The following is a 21186-nucleotide window of genomic DNA, read 5'->3' as shown; positions in this document are numbered from 1 at the left end:
AAACTGTTATAGAGTTTCATTATGCTGATGCATCATCTTCATTGTTGTCATCTTCACTGCTGTCGACTTCAGCTTCAATTGCATCTTCTTCCCACATGACACTATCGTCACTGCCATCCAAAGCATTAGAAATGCAACATTTCTTGAAGCTTTTGATGATCACTTCCGATGAGATTGTGTCCCATGCAGCCTTAATCCACTGACACAAGACTGCTATACTTGGTTTTCTGATTTTGCCTGTTGGTGTTAGAGCATGGTTGCCTGCCAAGAGCCATTCAGGGTACAGCACTTTTAGACTGTCTTTAAATGGTTTGTTGACACACACATCTAATACCTGCAGCTTTGAAGTCATGCCTCCAGGAATAATAACAAGGTCGGTGTTCATACCTTTAATACATGATTTCACCTCTGGCGTTTAATGTCTTTTGAATGCATCTAACACTAACATCTTTCTTCTTTAAAAGTGCCCCAGGCCTTCTATCCTAAACTGCCTTTAACCAGTCTTGCATCAACTCACTTGTCATCCAACCTTTTTCTTGACATCTCACTATTACCCAGAAGGCAATTTTTCTTTTGGCATAGTTTTACGGTTAAGAATGACAAAAGGGAACAATTTTCTACCATCAGCTAACACTGTAAGCATCACTGTTATCCACATTTTCTCATTGCCACTTGTCTTCACATTAACTGTTTTAGTTCCAACAGCATCCACTGAATAATTTGAAGGCATATCAAAATATACAGGCGTTTCATCAGCATTTAAAATGTAAATAACATACCATTTGTCTAACTTAAATAATCACAGCAAAGAAGTACTGTATAACCTATATTAATATTTTTGTACAAGAAAATAATCGATAAGATGGGCGCCATCTTGTGCTATAGAACATTCCAAAAACATCGGTCGTAACATGTGCAGCCAGTAACTACTGCACAACCTGAAAACATTGACCTAAAATAAGTATGTTTACAAAAAAATCAATGTATCTGAATATAAGGCGACCCCTTTGTTTTGAATCATAAATTATGGTAAAAAATGTCGTCTTATATTTGGGTAAATACGGTACATATTCAGGGCTAGATTTTAAGGAATATTTTAACCTGCCCAACGGACAGGTGTAATCGAAAATTTGCCTGTCCGCCATCCAATTTGCCTGTCCGCTGTTTTACCCAAATAAAAAAAATTTCAAAGTCGCTGAAAAAATGAGAAAAAATGATTTTTGCTATATTTTGCACCTATTTTTATCACACACTTAACATCCTTATTTAATCATCATTTTCAGACGAGTCTCTTGAGTCACTGCACGAATTACTTTGCTGATTCTCTCTTAAACATCTTCGATAAGGAGGCTGAAAGGGTCAACGTTTTCTCTGAACATTATGATACCAGAGATTTATTGCTGGTGCTGGATCAAACTCACTTTCATAAGGTGACTGTATTTGAACACACATGAGGGCAGACAGTGTATCATCATTTAGACAGTTTCGCCAGTCTGTTTTTATAGACTTCAGTCTTTACAGACTTGAGCAGCCCGTAGCAAAAACTGATTCAGATGATTTTGAATGCGTTTCGCAGACTTTGCAAAACATTTGTTTTGTTTCTGTGTCGTAACGAAGCCAAAGAAACTCGGAACACCAAGACGTTAAAAAGGTACGGGACCGGGTGATTTTGTCATATTTAACATTATATTCTGACTTGTCCTCGTCCGCTTTTCTTTTCTTTTCTGGTGGGTTTGAAGTACCAGTAATGAATTTCCACATTGTGTAACGCAGTTAATTAAATACTTAAACAATCGCCGTGACAAGATAAACTGTAAAAGATTACTGTGTCCTCTGTAAACAAGTAATGTTTATTTTTAGATGCAACAGTTGACAGGCGAATTTTCAAGCAGTCGCAGTCACTGCGGCCACTGTCAGCTGCATCTGGAGTACGCCGTGAAATGTTAACCACGCGAAAACGCTTTTCTCTTAACAAACTACGTTAAAGTAGAGCAAGGAATTAGTAAAGTCGCGATTTATAAAGACAATAAATTTAAAAAATTATATTTTGAAAGTAAACAACGGTAAATTACGTAATTGTTGGCTGCACTGAAACGAAATATTAAAACATGGCAACAAAAACAAACATCATCTGTGTGAGACGTATTGCATCTCTAGCATACGAATACGACTATGTTACGTAAATCATGACGTGAACGTAAGATTTTAAGAATTATGATTCAGAAGATTTCAGTACGGTTTGTACATAACCTACTTGTTTTTCCCGCGGTATACAATAGCCAGAGTCGTCCGTCACAAAAGAGCAGCCATTTTTGTTTATTTATAGATATTGTCAAAGACGTTTTATTTGCGGTCGTGGTCGCATAAATGTTATTAATCACCTCTGCTGCATTAGTGCGTGCGAATAACCTCGGCGTCACAAGTTGCACCTGTCCACCGGACAGTTGCCTTTTTTATTTTGCCTGCCCGGACGAGATTTTGCCTGTCCCGGGCAGGCGAACAGGCGCTAAAATCGAGCCCTTTACATATTAATGTTAGTTAATACACGAAACACATATGTCAAGTTTGTGTGAGAGACATGCTTACAACTAACACATGTGCAAACCGGCACTACATATAGACTTCTTACAAACACAATTCCTACTACTTCTGAGTATAAAGTATGATGGACTAGATGTGGAAGGAAATTCATTTTTTGTAGGACACTATAAGGATTACAATAATCCTTCCAAATAAAGCTCCCTGTAACCTTATGTAGCTAAGATGCTGTAATTTTTTTATTCCGTCTTCAATTTTTTTTCATTTAAGTTCTTAAAGGGAACATCCAGACACAATGGACCTCCCTGTCTATGTCCCTAAGGTAAAAAAAGGCGCAGATTATGAGTGTGATGGTGAGACCCAGTCCAGAGGCAACAGGTCCAGACGATCAGGGATCAGAGTAGCTCGTGTGAACTCACCCCAGGGTCACCTTGTGCCACGAGGCGGGTGCGCACCACATCTGCTGGGAAGGAGACCACAGTTGCTGCGCAGCCTGCAACCGCCCCGCACGAGAAGTTCAGCGCTGGACGCAGCTCTTCAGACTGCAGCAGAGCCAACCGCCATGCCTGCCGAGTCAGCGCCTCGAATGTCACAAACTGCAGCATGCAACATCTACGTTACCATCAAACCACAGTACGTAGAACATAACACATGTTTTCATACAACATGAAGTGGAATTGCACATGTCAGTATGCTGGTTAATTTGTGATGTGCACAAGTAAGCAAATGTCAGAAGGTTAGTTATATAAAATACCTAGTAAATCAGATAATACATTAGGTTTGAAGAGTTTAAAGTTGCAACTTGTATTAAATTGTAATGGAGCAGAAATTTTGAAGGTTCATTGTCATTTCATATTGACTTCTTTTATCTCCTCGTGAAGTCCTGGTGCGCTGTTTGCTACATCTGGGTAGTGTAATTAGGTTCCTACTGCACTTGTAGGATTGTGCAAGTCTTTAAATTTTCTGGGACGAGTAATGTAAGGCTAGCTTGCGGCATGGCCGGCCGTAAGGAGCTGTTGCACCATTCCTTTCCGGAAAGTTTGGAATACGCTGGCTGGCCTGTTTCTCGGAGCTGAGTCGGTAGTTCTGTGCAAGCGCGTGGTCCTGTTAGCGCGCCGATTGTGTCGCAATGAGAGACTGGCAGGGCGCAGCAGTGGAGATAGTGAAGCACATACAGACTCGTGTTAATAATGATGATTCTTGGTACCATTCTGGTTGACATATTTTCGAGTCCCATGGTGACACATGTAATTTTGAGGTAATAAATTAGCCTCCTAGGGAAGGGCCGTGGCTATTTGCCTTCGGAATTTCCTAGCGAGCGGGTTCAAGTTACTACCGTGCTGCTGTTTCGAGCGTGACAAGCCTGGTTATGTAAGAGATGGCTGCTAATAAAGTAACTTAAAATTTTTAATGAGCCACGGCCTGATTGTCTGCTTTGAGTATGGGTAGTATCTGTTTCAGTAAGTTTATGATTTCTGTGTATGTTGATCGTTGGTTACATTAGTTACCTAATCTAATAAAAAAGAGCACTTAGACAGAATTATTTAGCATTTGTCGGTTGACTAGTTGGCTAGCAAGTAAAATAAACATGAATGTAGATGGTATGCTTGGATCGGCGGCCATTTGAGGAGTTATTTTTTATGTTGTTCTTAACATGGAAAAGTGTTTGACCTGTAGATGAAACAAACTCATAGAACTAAAAATAAGTATGTAAGATCTAACGGTAGTTTGATCTAGTTATATTTGTATTTTAATATGTGAATGAATAGAAGTACTATAGTGAGTTAATTTATAGTTATTTTTTATTGTTACTGTTATTTACTCTATTTAATTTTTTTACTGTAAAAAAAAGGGAATAACATATATTCTTTCTTGCAGCAAGAGAAAATCTAACACCCTTACCCTTCCTGGATAGGTTGGAGACCTTCCCGAGAACCTTGCTCTACCGATGTTACTGCTCCTACTTGTAGTCATGACATAACGATATCAGTTTCAACCTTGAGCGAGCAGCACTAAGGTTCTGCCACATCATTGACACAATCAGAAAAAAAAAATCAGTATGTATATATAATTTATTAGAATAAGTAATGTGCTGGGGATCTTTTAGGTTTCACAATGTTAAAATAAAATGAACAGAAACAAGGTGTGATTCCGTGTGAATATAATTACGTCAAATTTATTAAAGGAAAATTTATAACAGATATAAAAGTCATTAACATACAATTTCAATTACTTAATTAATAAGCTCTCAGATATATTTAAAAAGAAATATGGGCTAGCCCTAAATCAAATTATAAAAAGGTTTCATTAAAAAAAAATACATAAACCAATAATAAATACAAACATGGGCGCAAATTTGTAGGATTTCCAGGGGGGGCCCGTGAATTCTGTGGTTTAAGAATTTTGCGCTATAGGTCAACCGAAACAAGTCTTCTCTGGATGATAAGCTCGTATATTATACACTTTATTTTTACGTAAGTGATATTAACAATAAAGCAGAGCAACATATGTTTTAGTAATTATTCATTAATGACTATAAAAAGTGATCTCTCAAACATGTTTGATTAATTTGATAACCTAAATACATAAAATATCAATGAAAAAATCTATAAAAATAATATACGTGAATGTAATGCAAATAGATAACACCCCACCCATACATTACCATTTTCCAAAAGTGTTTATTCTGATTTCAATTTAAAAATAAATGATTAAATTAAAATAAAACAAATATTTAAGGGGGGCTCCCATACAACAAACGTGAAAACAGAATAAAATTTCACAAATGATGTATTTCTGTTGCCGCTGTAACAAGAAATACTAAAACAGAATAAAATAAATATTTAAGTGGGGCTCCCATACAACAACATGATTTTTTTTGCCGTTTTTATAGATAATGGTAAGGAAGCCTTCGTGCGCGAGTTCGACTCGCACTTTGTCGGTTTTTTTTATGCCAAATCACATAATTACTGCGATTAAAATGCTGTTCGTGAAATTCTTTGTTCACAGTTTTTGATGCGCCCCAAAAACCCAAAGCGTCAAAGCTAATAAACGGATTAACATCAAATAAACGATCGAATCATATTTAAACCCTTTAAGACTATTTTATTTAGTAAATGCATCAACCAGGTAATAAAGAAAAAACTTAATGACACAAATGAAAAATCTCGGAGATAGAACTATGAAATTTATCCTACAGCTAATTGAACCACATACATTTCTCGGCTTATATTTAGTATAATCAGTATTTTGGTAGTGAATTATTTAGTTAAAATATGCCGCTTGATTAGTTATTAAAGAGACGCGTTTGCTTCCTTATTAACTTAAATACGGATGTGTAACGTGTAAATACTTCTTTCTCACTCTTACTTCTGTTTACTCGTGCAGTATTGCAGTTATCAAATAACAAATGTTATAAAGTAATTATCGGCCATGAATTGTGAAAATTATCGTTTGATAATAAAAGGGGAGTGATTTTAAATTCCATATTGACGAGGAAAAAAAAATTATTCCCTGTATATTCACATGTAACGTACAGAGCAGCTAGCCTTACAGAATGGAGATGAGCTAAAAAATTCCAGAAAATGGTAGGTATATAAGTTCAGTTCGTAAATAAACTAAATTCTGCTATAATTACTGTTAAAGTATTAAGTTGTTTATTTACTGGAAAAAATAACGTTACATAATCACTTAAAGAAAATATATTACCTAAATAATAGTCACTACTTATAAAATAATCAAGCTTACCAGGTGAGAATCAGATTCTGTTTTCCGTTTCTTCCGCGTCACGAACTTATCCATGTTGATGTTTGCCAAGAAAGCAGAAGACTGGCCCACACGAGAGCAAAACCACTTTAAAAACAGACTACCTGAAACCTATAATACTGTCGTTTCAGAGGACAAGGTAGTGTGGGTAACAATGGGGAGGAAATGCTAACGGAACCCTACCCTAGCTTCCTCCTTTGGAATGAACGGATTCTAGGAATTAAGGGTTTCAAAGTTCTCACTGGAAAACTCCATACCATGGCTTTCGCAGAAGGGGTAAGGGAAAATAACTACGGAACTCGAAGGTAGGAATGTAAAGCATGTCAAAGTGTTTGTCGTCGTTGTAAATAATAATCTGATATATATATATATGTTGTGTACACCATTAACTTTAAAATCACGAAGTGGGCCCCCCCAAGGAGGGGCCCATTAATTCCAGGGGGGGGGTGGGGGGCCGGGCCCCCCCGGGATCTACGCCAATGAATACAAATATGTTTAAACTATCCCGGTATATATATATATTTAAAGTCCAGAAATTATGTTTATCCGATGAACTGCATCTGACGACGTAATTTAGGAAAGTTCAGAAAAGTTTAATAGATACAGAAGCACCAGAGGTCGGGGCTTCCTTTCCTGGAGATCCATCGAGAAAATGATGCCAGGGCGCCTGTGTGTTGTTGAGGATGGGTGGTGAAAATGCCAATTCGGTGTCCGGCTCTCGGACCCTGTCTGCGAACAGTCAGAATCAAAACTGATCAGAACTTGTACACAGACAGTATAAACTGGGCAGAGAATGCCCACAAAAGTTAAGGGGAGGTTGGGGAAAGTCGCGGATCGTCACTCACCAGACAGGGATGTTGGCTTCTATTTACCGATGCGTCGCCAGCCAGGAACTGGAGTCCGCGAATACGCGACTGTGCGCGGACGTTTCTACCATTTCAAAAAAAATTTAAAAGAAAATTAATATTACTCTTGTACTATGCAGACGGACTAAACTACTTGAAGAAGATTACAGGGATAGCATCCCTTATTTAATGGACTACATCGTCGGTTGCGGCCGGATGGAAGTCTTGCAGTGTCTCGTCGACTCGCCGATAATCACAAACGGTCCGTCTGCAGTCGCGAAGCGAAGTGTCTCGCAAAGAACCGCGTCTCGTAATTAAAAGTAAATGTTCTATCAAAAGTTGAGGGGGGGGGGGGGGGGGGGACTGGGAGTCCGGACCGAAAAGTTCCGAAGTTCCCCGAGTGGGCGTCATAAAAAAACTCTGACTGATGGACTGATGTCTCGAAGTTGGTAGCACTGGCCGACCTTAGCACTACCTGTTGAGGGGTGTCTGAAATAAAAAAGAATCGACTCGCTCAAGGCGTCTGCTCTAACGAGGGAATAAAGGGGCAGTCAGGTACAGCTCTCTGGCGGCCTACAGGGGAAGTTGGCTGGGAGGTTAGCGAATTTGCCGCTAGATGTCGTGGGGTGGTCCATCTTTGCACTCACATTTTTTATGCAAGTCGTCCTTGACGCCGGCCAACACTTGGCGGGGTTAACGGCAGGGCAATGCTCCGGAGTTGAATTCTCAGAACTAAAGGGGGGGCGTGGAGTAAGTGGGGGGCATAAAACGCAATGACACTGGGAACGCGCGTCCATGACGTGCTTTTCGAGGAGAGAACCTAACACGTATTCGTGACGGTAAAGGCTATGGTCAGCTCGCCTCTAAGAAATGGAAACAGCTCGTCCAGAGCTGCTGTATGCAGTTTTAGTCATAAAGTGAAGTAACGTTACAGGCCTGGGACGTGCCTGTAAGCGAGGGAAATTTCAAACGGGCTGCCAACAAAGTCTTAGATCTGCAAAAGATCCTATAGGTTTCTGGGAAAGGTGCTTCTGTCTACTGGCACAAAGTTTAACTTAGGGGAGTACACCAGCCTAACAAAGAGTAAATCACCCAAAGTAACCAAATTATAAAGCAAATAAAATTTCCAAAAAATAATTTAAAATTATATAAAATTAAAATAAAAAAAACGTGTCGAAATTCCTAATTTCCGGCACAGTAAACAAGATATGCTTTATTGGTGTTTTATTTTATTTTTTAAATTCTGTATTTTTCAGTTGTTTGGACGTTTCAAGCGAGGCGGGTAGCAGTCACCTGATTAGGAATGCTAGTCAGCAACCAGGTGGTTGTCAAGGACATGGGCAACATGCTTTCAGCAAGGATGATTGACAATGATCAAATGAATGTTTGCTAGCAATAGCGCAACACATAGGTGTTTACCTCATGTAACAAGCACACAGCATAAGCATAGCCCCATAAACAGCTGAGAAAGACAAATTATTAGGTCAACCAAACTGTGGAAGAGAGGGGTAGTGAAGTCAGTAGAGAGAGAGAAAAAACTTGTGAACAAACATACACATGGCCAGCACAGGAAAGTAAAGCAATGAAGAGTAAACATATCTGGGAGGTGCTGAGTTAGTTATTCAACAAATAAAATGCTGTCAACAAAGAGCTTCTTGAGCCACAGGAAAAGGAGTAATTAGCCAGTCAGTCCAAGGGCTTCTAGACAGCACGGTCAACAAGAACTCCAAATCTATGACCGGTGAAAGACCAACGTGAACAAGTTAACTTGATTATAACAATCAACTATGGGCATGAGGCCAATGTATAAACTAAAGATAATTTTTTGGATAGTCTCTTCTTTCCAAACTTGTCTTTTAAGAATTAGTAATTTTTTAAAACAATTATTTTATTTAACTAGTAATTTTTTGGAAGAGTCTTTCATGTAAAAATCAGTTTAAATACACAATTTAAAGTAAACAAAGATTTATTTGTCAGTTTAAAAGTGCTTGAGAATTTAATCCAGGGAAACTTAAGTTGGTGAGTCTTGACAAAACAAACCCAATGTGATGCGAGTTTACAGAGAAAATACATCATTTGTTTGTAGAAGGCTAGGAGACACAAATCAAATCATGGCGCCTCTATTTGTTATTTTAAACCGTTAAGGGTATCAGAAAGATTTCATCCCCCTAACACCCAATGTTTTATATGACTTCAAAGAATAAATAAGAACCTATTGTTAAAATAGAATGAGATATATTATATATATAAATATAAAAAACTCTGATATTAATACTGCTTGTTGATAAATACAATAAATTGGAGTTGTTAGTAATTCACACTTTTTTGTTCCAGCAGTTATAGAAAAAAGGATCTCACTTCCCTTTCTGAACCTCATGTAGGCACAGGCGAGAAGTGAACTGCCCCCGCACTAGGCATGTGTGAATGTTAAATTTTCATTGCGAATCAAGTACGAAGCGAATAGTAACTATTTTTGCGAAGTCGAATCGAATGTGAATAGTTGCATTTTACAGCAAAAAAATTCTTTCAATTTTTTTGTCTCAACTCGCCAACCCCAATAATATTCCCACAAATTAAAAAAAATTGCAGTTTTAATCTGTTTTATTTAAAAACATGAAACAAACTATTTTAATAAAATACTTATTATGTAAAATTATAGTTTTATAAACACGTACACCATCACACAATATAAATTGAAGTACTGTTCTTTTGAGCCTTCAAAAAATGTCCATATAATGAACACATTACTACACCGGAAAAAACTACCAAACTCCAAAGTCCATATGGGGCAAGAACGAAACACAAAAACTATTTTAAAATATCACACACAAAACACCATTTAAAACTATTAGTATTAAAATATTTAAACACTAGGCCCTAGTTATAGCATGTCAGCAGTTAAGCTTCAATTTTAAATTGGCATGTAAAACACCAATTGCTCTACATGTTGAGGAAGCAAGTTTTCCCTTCGTGCTGAAACAACATTCCCAGCTGCTGAAAAGAGACGCTCTGAATTTACTTGTGCGGCAGGAATCCCCAGATACTTAAGAGCTACTTTGGATAAATATCGGTACTTTGTGCCTTCATTTTTCCAACAATATAATGAATTCTCATGTCTGCTGATGCGGGATTCTTTTAAGTACCATCGTACCTCTTCTCCTTCATCATAATCTTTATTGTCTTGCTTTGGAATATTATCCAAGACAGCCCATAAAGAAGATGTTGGTGTAGAGCTGGGAATGCTATATTTAACTTCTTTAACTGTTTTCGTACTTTTAATTTCTGATAAAAGAATGGCTTCTGATTCCATTGTTGATACAAAAACACCTTTAAATCTGGGATCTACCAACATTGCAGCACGCTGTAGGGGCTCTAGCATATAGTTTGGAAAGCTTGACTTAAGGCTTTTATGCAATGCTCTTGCAAGTGTCACTCCATCATTTTTGGTAGAGATGTGCGATTCGAGGTTGCAAAGAAGACAGTGAAGTACTGAAATGATCATAGACAATGTTGGGTAAGTATTTCCTCTCATTTCTTCTGTGGCCTCTGCAAGTGGTTGTAAAACTTGAACAAAGTTCTCAGCATGTTTCCATTCCACTGCGGTCAGCATGTCTGTATCACTAGAGTTCACGTGGTCTGCAACAAGAGCAGGTTTCATTTCCAGCAGTCTCTTGAGCATTTGGTACTCTGAGCACCAACGAGTATCAACATGCTGAATTACCTCTAGTTCAGGCATGTTCAACTGCTCCTGGAGTGTGTGTAGTCTTTTCCTAGCACGAGTGTTTCTTCGATAATGACCAACTATACTCCTGGCCTTATAAGAAGTGTGGTTGTACCTGGGCAATCATTCTTGCTGTTTTCAATTACAATTTGAAGGGTATGAGCAAAACATGATCTTGAACCATCTCTAAATAATGACGCAGAAGCCTGTCTGAAATTATGGGCATTGTCAGTGATACAAAATAATGGTATAGGTGACACTGCTGGGTCGATTCCCCAGTCAATTAGAACATTTTTTAGGGTAGCAGCCACATGAACACTTGTGTGAGATTCATTGCAAATGACACAGAAGTGAAGTCAGGTCTGAGATAATGGCAGGTAAGGCTGATGTAACTGTCTGTTGAACGTGAAGTCCAGCTATCAGATATAAATGCTATGGATGATATTGTTGGTAAATATTGTACATGCATTTTCTTGAGGTTTTTTTTTTTTCTGGAATGTAATGTTTAGAGAAAGTAGTTCTACATGGTACTGTATATGTAGGTGCAACATTTTTGTGTCCCATTAATTCTTGAAAACCACGCCCTTCTACAAACTCACAAGGAAAAAGTTCTGTTGCCAACATTTTGGCAATTTGTTTTGTAATACTTTGTGCTTTAGGATCGGTTGGTGACATCTTCTGCGTACTTCTGAACATAGTCGATAAAGTAGACTGCAGCAATTGTGGTTTTTTCTTTGCAGAAGTTTCTTCAAGTTCATGAATTTCTTCTTTATCTTTCAATAGCTCCTTGTACAACACAGTGTGTTTTGCCTCCAAATGTTTCTGGAGTATTGTTGTAATGCCTGCAAGATATATTTTTTTTGATATGTCATACTCATTTTCTTGAGTAAATGATTTCATTTGTACAATCAATATAACATATTGACGTCGACCGGGGCTACGCCCTCCCTTAGCCCGATGTGCCACGTCACGCCGCAACTGAACCCCTTCTCCTCCCACCACCACCCTCTATTCAAACCTCCCGCCCTGTGTGTGTGTGTGTGTGTGTGTGTGTGTGTTGGGCGAACGGCAAGAGGCGGGGCAAGAGGCGGTGCTAGAGTCGGTGCGACGACTCCTTTCTTTTATTAAAATAAACATAATGTATAAACCTTTTTATGTAATAAAATATCCCTAATAGTCACGCCTCAAGTTTTAGTAAGTAAGGACGGCGCAGCGCCCCATGCAGGCATCCGCAGAACTACCCGCCAATAGTTTTTAAACTTTAATAAGAAATAACACCATAACTAAGGGTTGTTAATTATAAATAAGTGTACTTAAATTATGTTTGTTTTTTAAATAATATTTGTTTGATTAAGTATGTTACCGGACGGCTGCCTGGTAACATAACGGGAACTTAACGCTTCCCGGCGGCCATGATGCCCTGGTCTCGTCAGTCTGTTTCCGTTCGCCGCCTGGAGTAGGAGCGGCCTGCGCACCCCGTCGACTTCATCTCTTTTGTTCACTGATCCATTAGTTTCCGTCGCATCTTTAACTAAATCGAAAACCTTCTAATTTCTTCGAGGCCTGCTCCAGGTGGTAGACTCTTTCGCCTAAATATTTGTTTTCCGTTTACGGATATTTCATACGCGTAATACGTGATTGACTCTCGAGGCCAGGCCACGCGGTGACCTGGTCAGCCTATAAACTGGTTATCACCCGCAACGGTGTTTTTTAGTACTTTAAGTAAAACTCTTTTAACATTTTTGTAACGTGCCTTGTAATAATTCGCCTGTGCAAGTTCGCTGGTAATAAAATCACTAGCTCAGAATGTGTGGTTCAGTGGTCACGTGTATAATTCCCTGAGTTCCGAGGCGTGTGGGACGCCTCAAGAGCCCACGAACACGACGCACGAGGGGGGAGGGGGGAGATTAGCCTAGCCCCACACGGGTCATGTCACGGCCCTGAGCCGAGAGTTCGTAGCCGGGTCCACGTGCCCTCCCACGTGGTGGCGCCCAAATTACTCCTTTTCGTCAACCGAAAACTCCCCCCCCCCCCACGACAATATAAAATGTACTAGATGTGTTTTTAAAATAGAAAAAGTGATATTTTAAATATTTAAACAAAGGGCATTCAACTGTTCTCATTTTTTAAATGGAAATCGTCTGTAATAACGAAACTGCCTTCAGATGGAAATTAACAATAGTGCAATATTCTAGAATAGGTTTTCTTCTGAAAAGCATTATGAAAATTACATCAAAATACTACTCAAAACTAAGCGATAATTGCGATTCGTGTTTTGGGAAAAATTCGGTATTATAGAAAGTAGAGATGTACCGATTCGAATCCCGATTAACTGTAATCGCCCGATAATAGAGAATCGGTAATTAATCTTAATCTGCGATATTTCAACCGATTACTTAGACAAAATTGTCAACATTTTCTCATTATATTTATTATAGTTATCTCTTAGCATTATAGCCTAATAAAAACATGCCAATGATGCTGATATATTCTTTTAACGGTAAATAGTAAACTCTTTTAAGTTTAATTCATGAAACACCGTTCAGACTAGACCTACACACGCGCTGAAAGTTTCAGAAACTTTGTCGTCTAATAAATTAAATATACTTTTATTTTATTCAAATGACGATTTTCTTCTAGCATGTATGGCTAGTATTTCCATTATTGTTAGCTCCATGCATCAAACAACTGCTTTGAGTGCTGCTTGTAATACAATTCAACACATAAAACAGTATAAAACACAATAATATTATTTGAACAGCATCATCACAAGATCTCCATTTTACGTTTACTTTTAGGTTACGCACGTCATGTGATGAACAAAAACAATTTGGCCAACTTATCTCACTTCACCGGAATTTCCGTTGTATACGCGAACCTTTTTCTATTATTTTTTATTATGATTTGCAGCCAAACGCCAGAAAACTGCAGTTTGACTACTAGTGCCTCGATTACAAAGAACAATAATGAGATATTAAAATCCCTTAGCATGGGCCAATTGTTGTGTGTATAACTAAAATTTGTTTATATGGTGCTTCAATAATACATGCGTCTATTATCAATATAAGTTTATTTATATTTACAACCATTATCAGCATCATTTCTTTACATACGAATCTTTACAATTTGGGTATAACCTATATATATATATCTCTTTCTATGCTGTGCATTTACTAAGTACGAATGTTGTACCTATTTGATTAACACTTTACTTTTACGGCACAAGGCAATAGTAACTGCTCTTTACTGTCTTCCTTTACAACAAGCATAAGCAAAACTATGTACGCCTATGTGTAGAACCAACGCTATATGCATATTGCCTTATGATTTCACGTAACATGTTGCGGAAACGTTCCTAACGTACATAGGGATTGGTTTACAGTGTTCTCGTAAATATGTAAGCGTATATGTTACCTACACCGGCTATGCGCTAACGTCTGAGTAATAACGAAATAGCAAGCTAAATTAAATAGTGCTGGCGCACAACACGCAGTTGTAGAGAGCCGAACTAACAATATAAATTGCATACAAATAATGGCGGGCCCAACACTCAGCGATCGCCGTCACTATTACCAGCATTTACTTTGCAAAATGTTATGCCGCGGATTTACGGTTTCAAGATCTACGTAACACGAATCTAGGTTCATGACGGTCAGTACGTATTCGGGCAGCATGACGACGCTGAGTGTAGACGTAACTCGTTAGCGCTAACCGGCGGACTGTCCCCTTAGACCTACTGGGCAGACAGCAACTATAGAGACCTGAGAGCCCGCTTAAATACTCTAAAAAGAACTAAAATCACAGATGTCGCTAGTGTTGAATCTAGAGGGAAAAAAGGGGAAGGATGAGAGGCGGTGGAGGGGGAACAAGACACCTAGAGTGGGAGTAGGGGAAATGAAAGGAGGTGGCGCTGCATCGCGACTGACGGCGACTGAGCGCAGCTACTGCTGCAATCTCCCCTCCCTTAAGACCGCGCCTATCTGATAGTCCGCCTTAGTAATTTCAACTTGCAGTAAAACCATCCTCTTCATACCAATCATCATATACGGGTAGGTCCACTCATGGACACAACTATAACACTGTTACGTCAATGTACTCATACATAGTGCGTAGACAATAAAAAATAACAAGCACAAGGAACGCTTCTTGCAGCAGGGCTCTGGCTGGTGGCAGACAGTCCTGCGTGTCCCGCTCTTGAGGCCTCAAAGAGCCGGACACTGCAATGGGCCGCCGATGGTTATGCAGCCATCCTATACGAAGTAGCGCCAGGATATGCGCCCGGTCGTCCTCTGGGAGCCTAATCAGGTAGCTCGTCCTCGGCGAGCTCGCAGAGCTGAGGCGTAGACTCCTTAGGCGGTCTCGATCAGACAGGGGTCGGGGAGGGGAAGCGACGAGAAGAGCCTCGCTAGGACGTCTCCTTGCGAGGTCGGCATGGGGCCGTCGATGCAGATGCAATCAGCAGATGCAGCGGGGGGGGGGGGGGGGGGGGGGGTAGAGGGAAGGAAGGAGAGGCGCGCCCAGCTGTAAAAAGAATGGAAGCGACAAACACCGAACACACATAAAACACGAACACTCCTACAGTGGGGACAATCAACAAATAAATTATAAATCTCACACCTTATAGCCTATAATATGTTGATATATATATATATATAAACTAATTACAAAGAGTCTTAACTCACAAAAGGTTTTACTTGACTAACATGGCACTTTTTATATTTATTTTTAAATTTACAAGAGCGTAGCAATAATGTGTTGGTGCCAAGTATCCTATCGACCACAAAGGGTCCATCGTACAATGGTAATAATTTCGAACTAACTTGGGCAGCTAAGTTGGGTAAGCGATATGAGCGACATAAAACAAGCTCACCAACCTTATAATTAGCCACTGTTCTGTTTTTGTTATAAACCTCGGCTACTGTACTGCGTGCCCGTTTCAGATTACATTCAACAGAATTTAAAATTTTATCAAGCTGTTGGGCTGTGAGACTGGAGTCAATGGCAGGCAGGCCCCAAGGATGAATTAAATCTCGAATTAAATGGCGGGCCCAACACTCAGCGATCGCCGTCACTATTACCAGCATTTACTTTGCAAAATGTTATGCCGCGGATTTACGGTTTCAAGATCTACGTAACACGAATCTAGGTTCATGACGGTCAGTACGTATTCGGGCAGCATGACGACGCTGAGTGTAGACGTAACTCGTTAGCGCTAACCGGCGGACTGTCCCCTTAGACCTACTGGGCAGACAGCAACTATAGAGACCTGAGAGCCCGCTTAAATACTCTAAAAAGAACAAAAATCACAGATGTCGCTAGTGTTGAATCTAGAGGGAAAAAAGGGGAAGGATGAGAGGCGGTGGAGGGGGAACAAGACACCTAGAGTGGGAGTAGGGGAAATGAAAGGAGGTGGCGCTGCATCGCGACTGACGGCGACTGAGCGCAGCTACTGCTGCAGATTGAAGTCACTTTAATAACGGGAAAGTCTTCTTTACTTTTTATTTTCACTATATATTAACAACAAATATTTAACCAGGAATAAAAGTTCATGATTGCGATAGTTGGTGTTCGGTTGTAGGAATATTTCTGTTTGCGACCGAAATTAATTTTTCGAATATTGGTAATGTCTGTGTTAGCGAAGACGACTCAGTGACTGTACTGTAGATTGTTTTATTGTTTTCTATTTCTAGTCACTCCATTAGCCTAGCCTCCATTACATCAATTTTAATCACAATGTTGTTCTCTTTGTTTTATTTTTTTAAATTTATGTATGTAATAATCGGGCAAATTTAAAATCGGTATTCTTAATCGGTTTGGAACATCGGCTGAATTTGAATTTTTTAGTGAAACGTTAATCGTAATCGGTAACCGGTTTATAAATATCGGTATTTCCCTAATAGAAAGACAGTAAAATATCCAAATTCACTATCTAAACAATATTAATCTACCACACACACAATAAAATTTTTATACAGGGTGTCTACCAGATCTAGTAAATGAAATTCCCTGATTTTTCCAGGTTTTCCAGGTATAAAACGGAATTTTTCCAGGTTTTCTGTAACGCAATAACGACATTACACGAAACTGAAAAAAACTGCATAGCAGTACATTCACGGGTTTCAAAGTATTTCAACTCACCTAAATAAGTAAAAAAAAATTACCTTCTTCCAACGAGGCTAAAGTGACTCAATTGATGACAAATAAAACATGCTGCTACAAATATTTCACACACTTACTTTTGCAAAAACATTAGTAAAAGGAAGCTCCCATCAATTTTGCAGTGAATCAACTTTTGCATCTATTGCACTTGCTTCAGACCGAGCCAAATCCAACACTCGAGCCTTCTTCAACTGCAATGCCTTGATCTCCTCTTCAACTCTTCTTTTTTCTGCCTTCTTCTTGTCTGTAGCTTCCTTTTCTTTTTGTTTTGTTTGCATGGCTTTCTTACGCCTACAACTAGCATTTCTTACATACTGTAACATGGACTTGGTGATATCAACATGCTTTACACCTCCAGAACGTTGAACAAAGTCATACACTTGTCTTTGTGCAATCAGTGTTTCTTCCTGCAAGTTTTCAGTTAGCAGATTAGAATTCACTGAAAATCCTCTATCCAATTATGCATTTCCATGGGAAAGTACCAACATCATCCTCACAAACTTTAGTAGGCCTGTTTTGGCAGCTACTTGCATGTGCCTTAAGAATGACCATCCACAAGTGATCAAGGCGCCCATCTTCTCGAGAAAAAGACGAGAACAGTGCTTCAGAATCTTGCGAGGAACATACCAACTCATATGATTGCTCAATGTTATCAGCTTCTTGTCCTGATAGCCACCTGTTTTGAAGACAACATTCTAAACTGTACTTCAAACGCTGTTTCCTCACACCCGAATTTAAAGCCACAGACGGACATAAGCAGGAAATTCCCTTGGTAAGTTTGTACTTCAGGGGAATTTTGTCTTTAAGTTTTTTTACCATAACCTTTAAAAGTAGATGCTTGTGTTTTGGCAATGTAAGAATGAGGTAGGTATTAATTTGTTGAGTTTTACAACTAATATTTCTATAAATTCAACAACAGAGCTGGAACACCTTATCATTTCAGTTCGATCTGTGGAAACCCACTGACTGAACTCAATAACGTCTTCATTGTCATATTCTTCAAACTTTGTCTGTAAAAAATGGACAAGGTTATCTTTTGATGAACATTTGTCACAATGCCTTAACCTACATTCTCTTGTTGCTCCTTCACAAACCATGAGCAATATCAGTTCTTTGTAATCTTCCTCTATACCGGCTTATGAATCAATAAAATAACATTCTGGTGTATTGTGCACACGCATACTAAGTGTGTGCCACTAAAAGCAGCTAAAATGCACCATTTAGGTCTCAAGAAACTGAATTTTGAAACACCTATTTTCAAATGAGGATGCTCCCATTTAAAACTTGAGTATAGCTCAGAAAGATTACACAAAATCAAACGCTTTCCCTCATAAACCTTTTTTCCTATACTCACGACATCCTTCATCCCTGGCAGAATTCTACAATGTTCATCACCCTGATAAAATTGTTTCACTAAATCAATAGTTTCAAGGCTTAGCTGTTTCCCTTGCTTAGGGTCTGGTTCGCCTAAAAAAAACCTTGTCTTTAAACACATGTTGAGCCTTACGAACAGAATAATCAGATGTGTTAAAAGTTTCTTTTTTTTCTTTTCTTGACCACAACAGAGAAGCTGGTATTGTCAACATTTGAATGTGTTTTTTTCTTGATGCACCTATAATTTCCTTTTTAATAATGTTAACTAGTTTATCCATGTCTTCACTGTTCTGCAACATACTTTTTTCCAACAAGTATTTTTCTTCTGGTAGATCAACTTCAAGAACAGTTTCAATTTTTGATTTTACTTTTTCATGAACTTTTTGTAGCTTTTCTTTAGCATAACTTGATTTGCTATGATGACCAAGTGCATGTAATTTCATTGGTGAACATCCAATTTCATGAAAGGAAGAATTTAGCTCATCAATTACAGTAATTTTTTTGAAGTTGGTTTAGTTCATCTCTAAATGTTAGTCCTATATCCTTTGTTTGTCCATTCTCGTGCTCATCATTACTTTCAACCTTGTCAGCTTCTTCTTTATCTTTTAAAAGTTTATTCCTGCAAAACGCACAAAGTTTCTGACCAGGTTTAACCTTGTACCCTTTTGATAAGATGATTCTACTCTGTTGTACAGTTAAAACACTTAGTGCTTTTTTAATAACAGTTTTATGTCTTTTGAAAGGATCACAACTCACCTTTTGTAAAAATTCATACTTCTTTAAAAACACACTTTTATGGTGAAGGCAAACAGTTGTTAACTTGTTGGATTCACATCATAATGTCAAAAAATTCAAATCTTCTTCAGAAAGTTTTTCAATAACTTGTATAGACTTGTCCTTGACATAGTGTAACAGATGGCAATTACTTTCAGTAGTTTCTCCAACACTGCACTTTTTCTCCATTGTTCAACAAAACATAACAACAATGCACTTTGGTACTCACTTAGTTTAATAAAAACACATAAATACTATCAATAACACTCATTTACTGAAATGCTTAATTGACTGTAATGTATAAGCACCAATCTTACTTCTTTCATGGCAACTGCCTGTGGCGGACTGACATGGAAGCTATATTAAATATTGCTGCTGTGAGGGAAAGGCAGGTTCGGACATCCAGAAGGTCACACACAGCCTGCCTTGTTCTGTCTCTATGCACGGATTGTATCAGTTTCTGGCCTTATGGCTTATCTCCTGGGAAGATCTTGCATCTGGATCTGGAAGAGGGCCAGCACAGAAGACGGGCGAAGGGGTGTGTGAAGTCCACAGCCAGGCACAAACACAAAAAAATAGGTAAACTACACTGGCAGTTGTTTATGTATTTGCGAGTGGAAAAGGAACAGGATGGTGTCATGGCACGAATGCAGGGCTTTGACAGCGTGGGAAACAGGAAGCAGCAAGTAAGATAATTTATTTTATAAAAACGTGTGTGGGATACCAAAAGAAAAATGTGGTATTTTAATCATCTGTATATAATTCAGAAACACAGTCAGGTGGCAAATAGCGGCCAAAGCAGCTTTTTAATCAAAATTAAATAATTAACTCATTTTTGTGTTTTGAAGTGAAAAAAATTATCAAAGGAGTAAAAAAACCACGAATCTTACTGTTTAATGTGGTAGAACATATCTTTTAGAACAAAAATAAAACAGAGATTTCATGATTATTCTTTTCCCTTTATGAGATTTACCATTTTCCGTAAAACTCTACATTTTGTTTCGATAATCATAAAAATTACACTTTGAGATTTTTTTATGGTTCCAAATAAACACTTAGTAGTTTTGTTCATTTTTTATATTATTCCTGCTACATTGATCCTAACATAAAAAATTTTTCTGACAAAATGGTTAGTAAATTAAAAAAATATGAATTTTTTCCATCGGACAACACATCTAGTTAACGGCGGCCAGATGATTAAAATGCCAATAAACCATAAACTTTAAGGGGCTGTAAAATCTAAACCATTCGAGATAGAGCAAAACAAATATAGAATGGTTACTTACATCAATGAATAGAACAACCATGCCAAGTTTCGTCAAAATCTGAGACGGTGGGTGTCATGGTGTGGTTGAAGTGACATGGAATGACCCTCTAACAGTCTGGGCAGACACATTACACCACCTCAAGGCTTGCTTTGATTGTCTGGTGAGACAGTGCCCAGCGAACGTTATAGTTAGAGGCACTGGAAAATAGAGTTTAGAATGGCTGTTCGTAGCATTTATATTTTGTCATATAGCATTTATATAGCTTTAATGTTAATTCTTCTCCCAGTTTATGCGGATGTTGCAAGCTTTGCACATAAGTATGTTAGTGTCACTAACATAGAAATGGTGCGACTTGTATTGCTCTGCATGTGACTGCACGGTAACAGATTTTGTCTATCCCATAACGGCAAAAAAATTTTTTTATAGTTCTAACTGAATTACACGCGAACGCGATACATATTATATTGTTACGATCGCGCTTGGCTGCAGTGCTGGCGTCGCCGCGCTCGTTCGGCCTGTCTGCGCCCCCTTCCACCCGCATCCTCTCCCTGGTATCTCGTGTCATACTGTCTCGCAACATCCTGACCGTCGCAGCGCGCACCTGCCTCAGATCGAGTTACTTAAGGGAGGCCGCACTGCGGAATGGAGGGACTCAGACATGTTTATCGGTGTGTTTTGTGGGAACCCGATGCTTGTTGAGTTTATCGACGTTCTTTGAGCAGCCGCCGCGTCCTTCGAGGAC

At 38.7% G+C, this 21186-nt stretch overlaps 1 protein-coding gene across 8 annotated transcripts in view; it reads right to left on the bottom strand.

Moving 5' to 3' along the window:
- Positions 1 to 21186, bottom strand: part of LOC134527255 (mitochondrial thiamine pyrophosphate carrier-like) — a 192606-nt gene that overhangs the window by 101171 nt on the left and 70249 nt on the right. For 6 of the 8 annotated variants that reach the window (XM_063359774.1, XM_063359769.1, XM_063359770.1 and 3 more), the window contains one exon: positions 2958 to 3134. In XM_063359774.1, the coding sequence (XP_063215844.1) occupies positions 2958 to 3134 (177 nt within the window). The remainder of the gene's footprint in view (positions 1 to 2957; positions 3135 to 21186) is intronic. The other 2 variants (XM_063359771.1, XM_063359772.1) reach the window with 2 other exon arrangements.

Source organism: Bacillus rossius, chromosome 1 (genome assembly GCF_032445375.1).
Source record: "Bacillus rossius redtenbacheri isolate Brsri chromosome 1, Brsri_v3, whole genome shotgun sequence".
Classification (NCBI taxonomy): domain Eukaryota; kingdom Metazoa; phylum Arthropoda; class Insecta; order Phasmatodea; family Bacillidae; genus Bacillus; species Bacillus rossius.
This window is presented reverse-complemented; position numbering and strand designations above follow the sequence as displayed.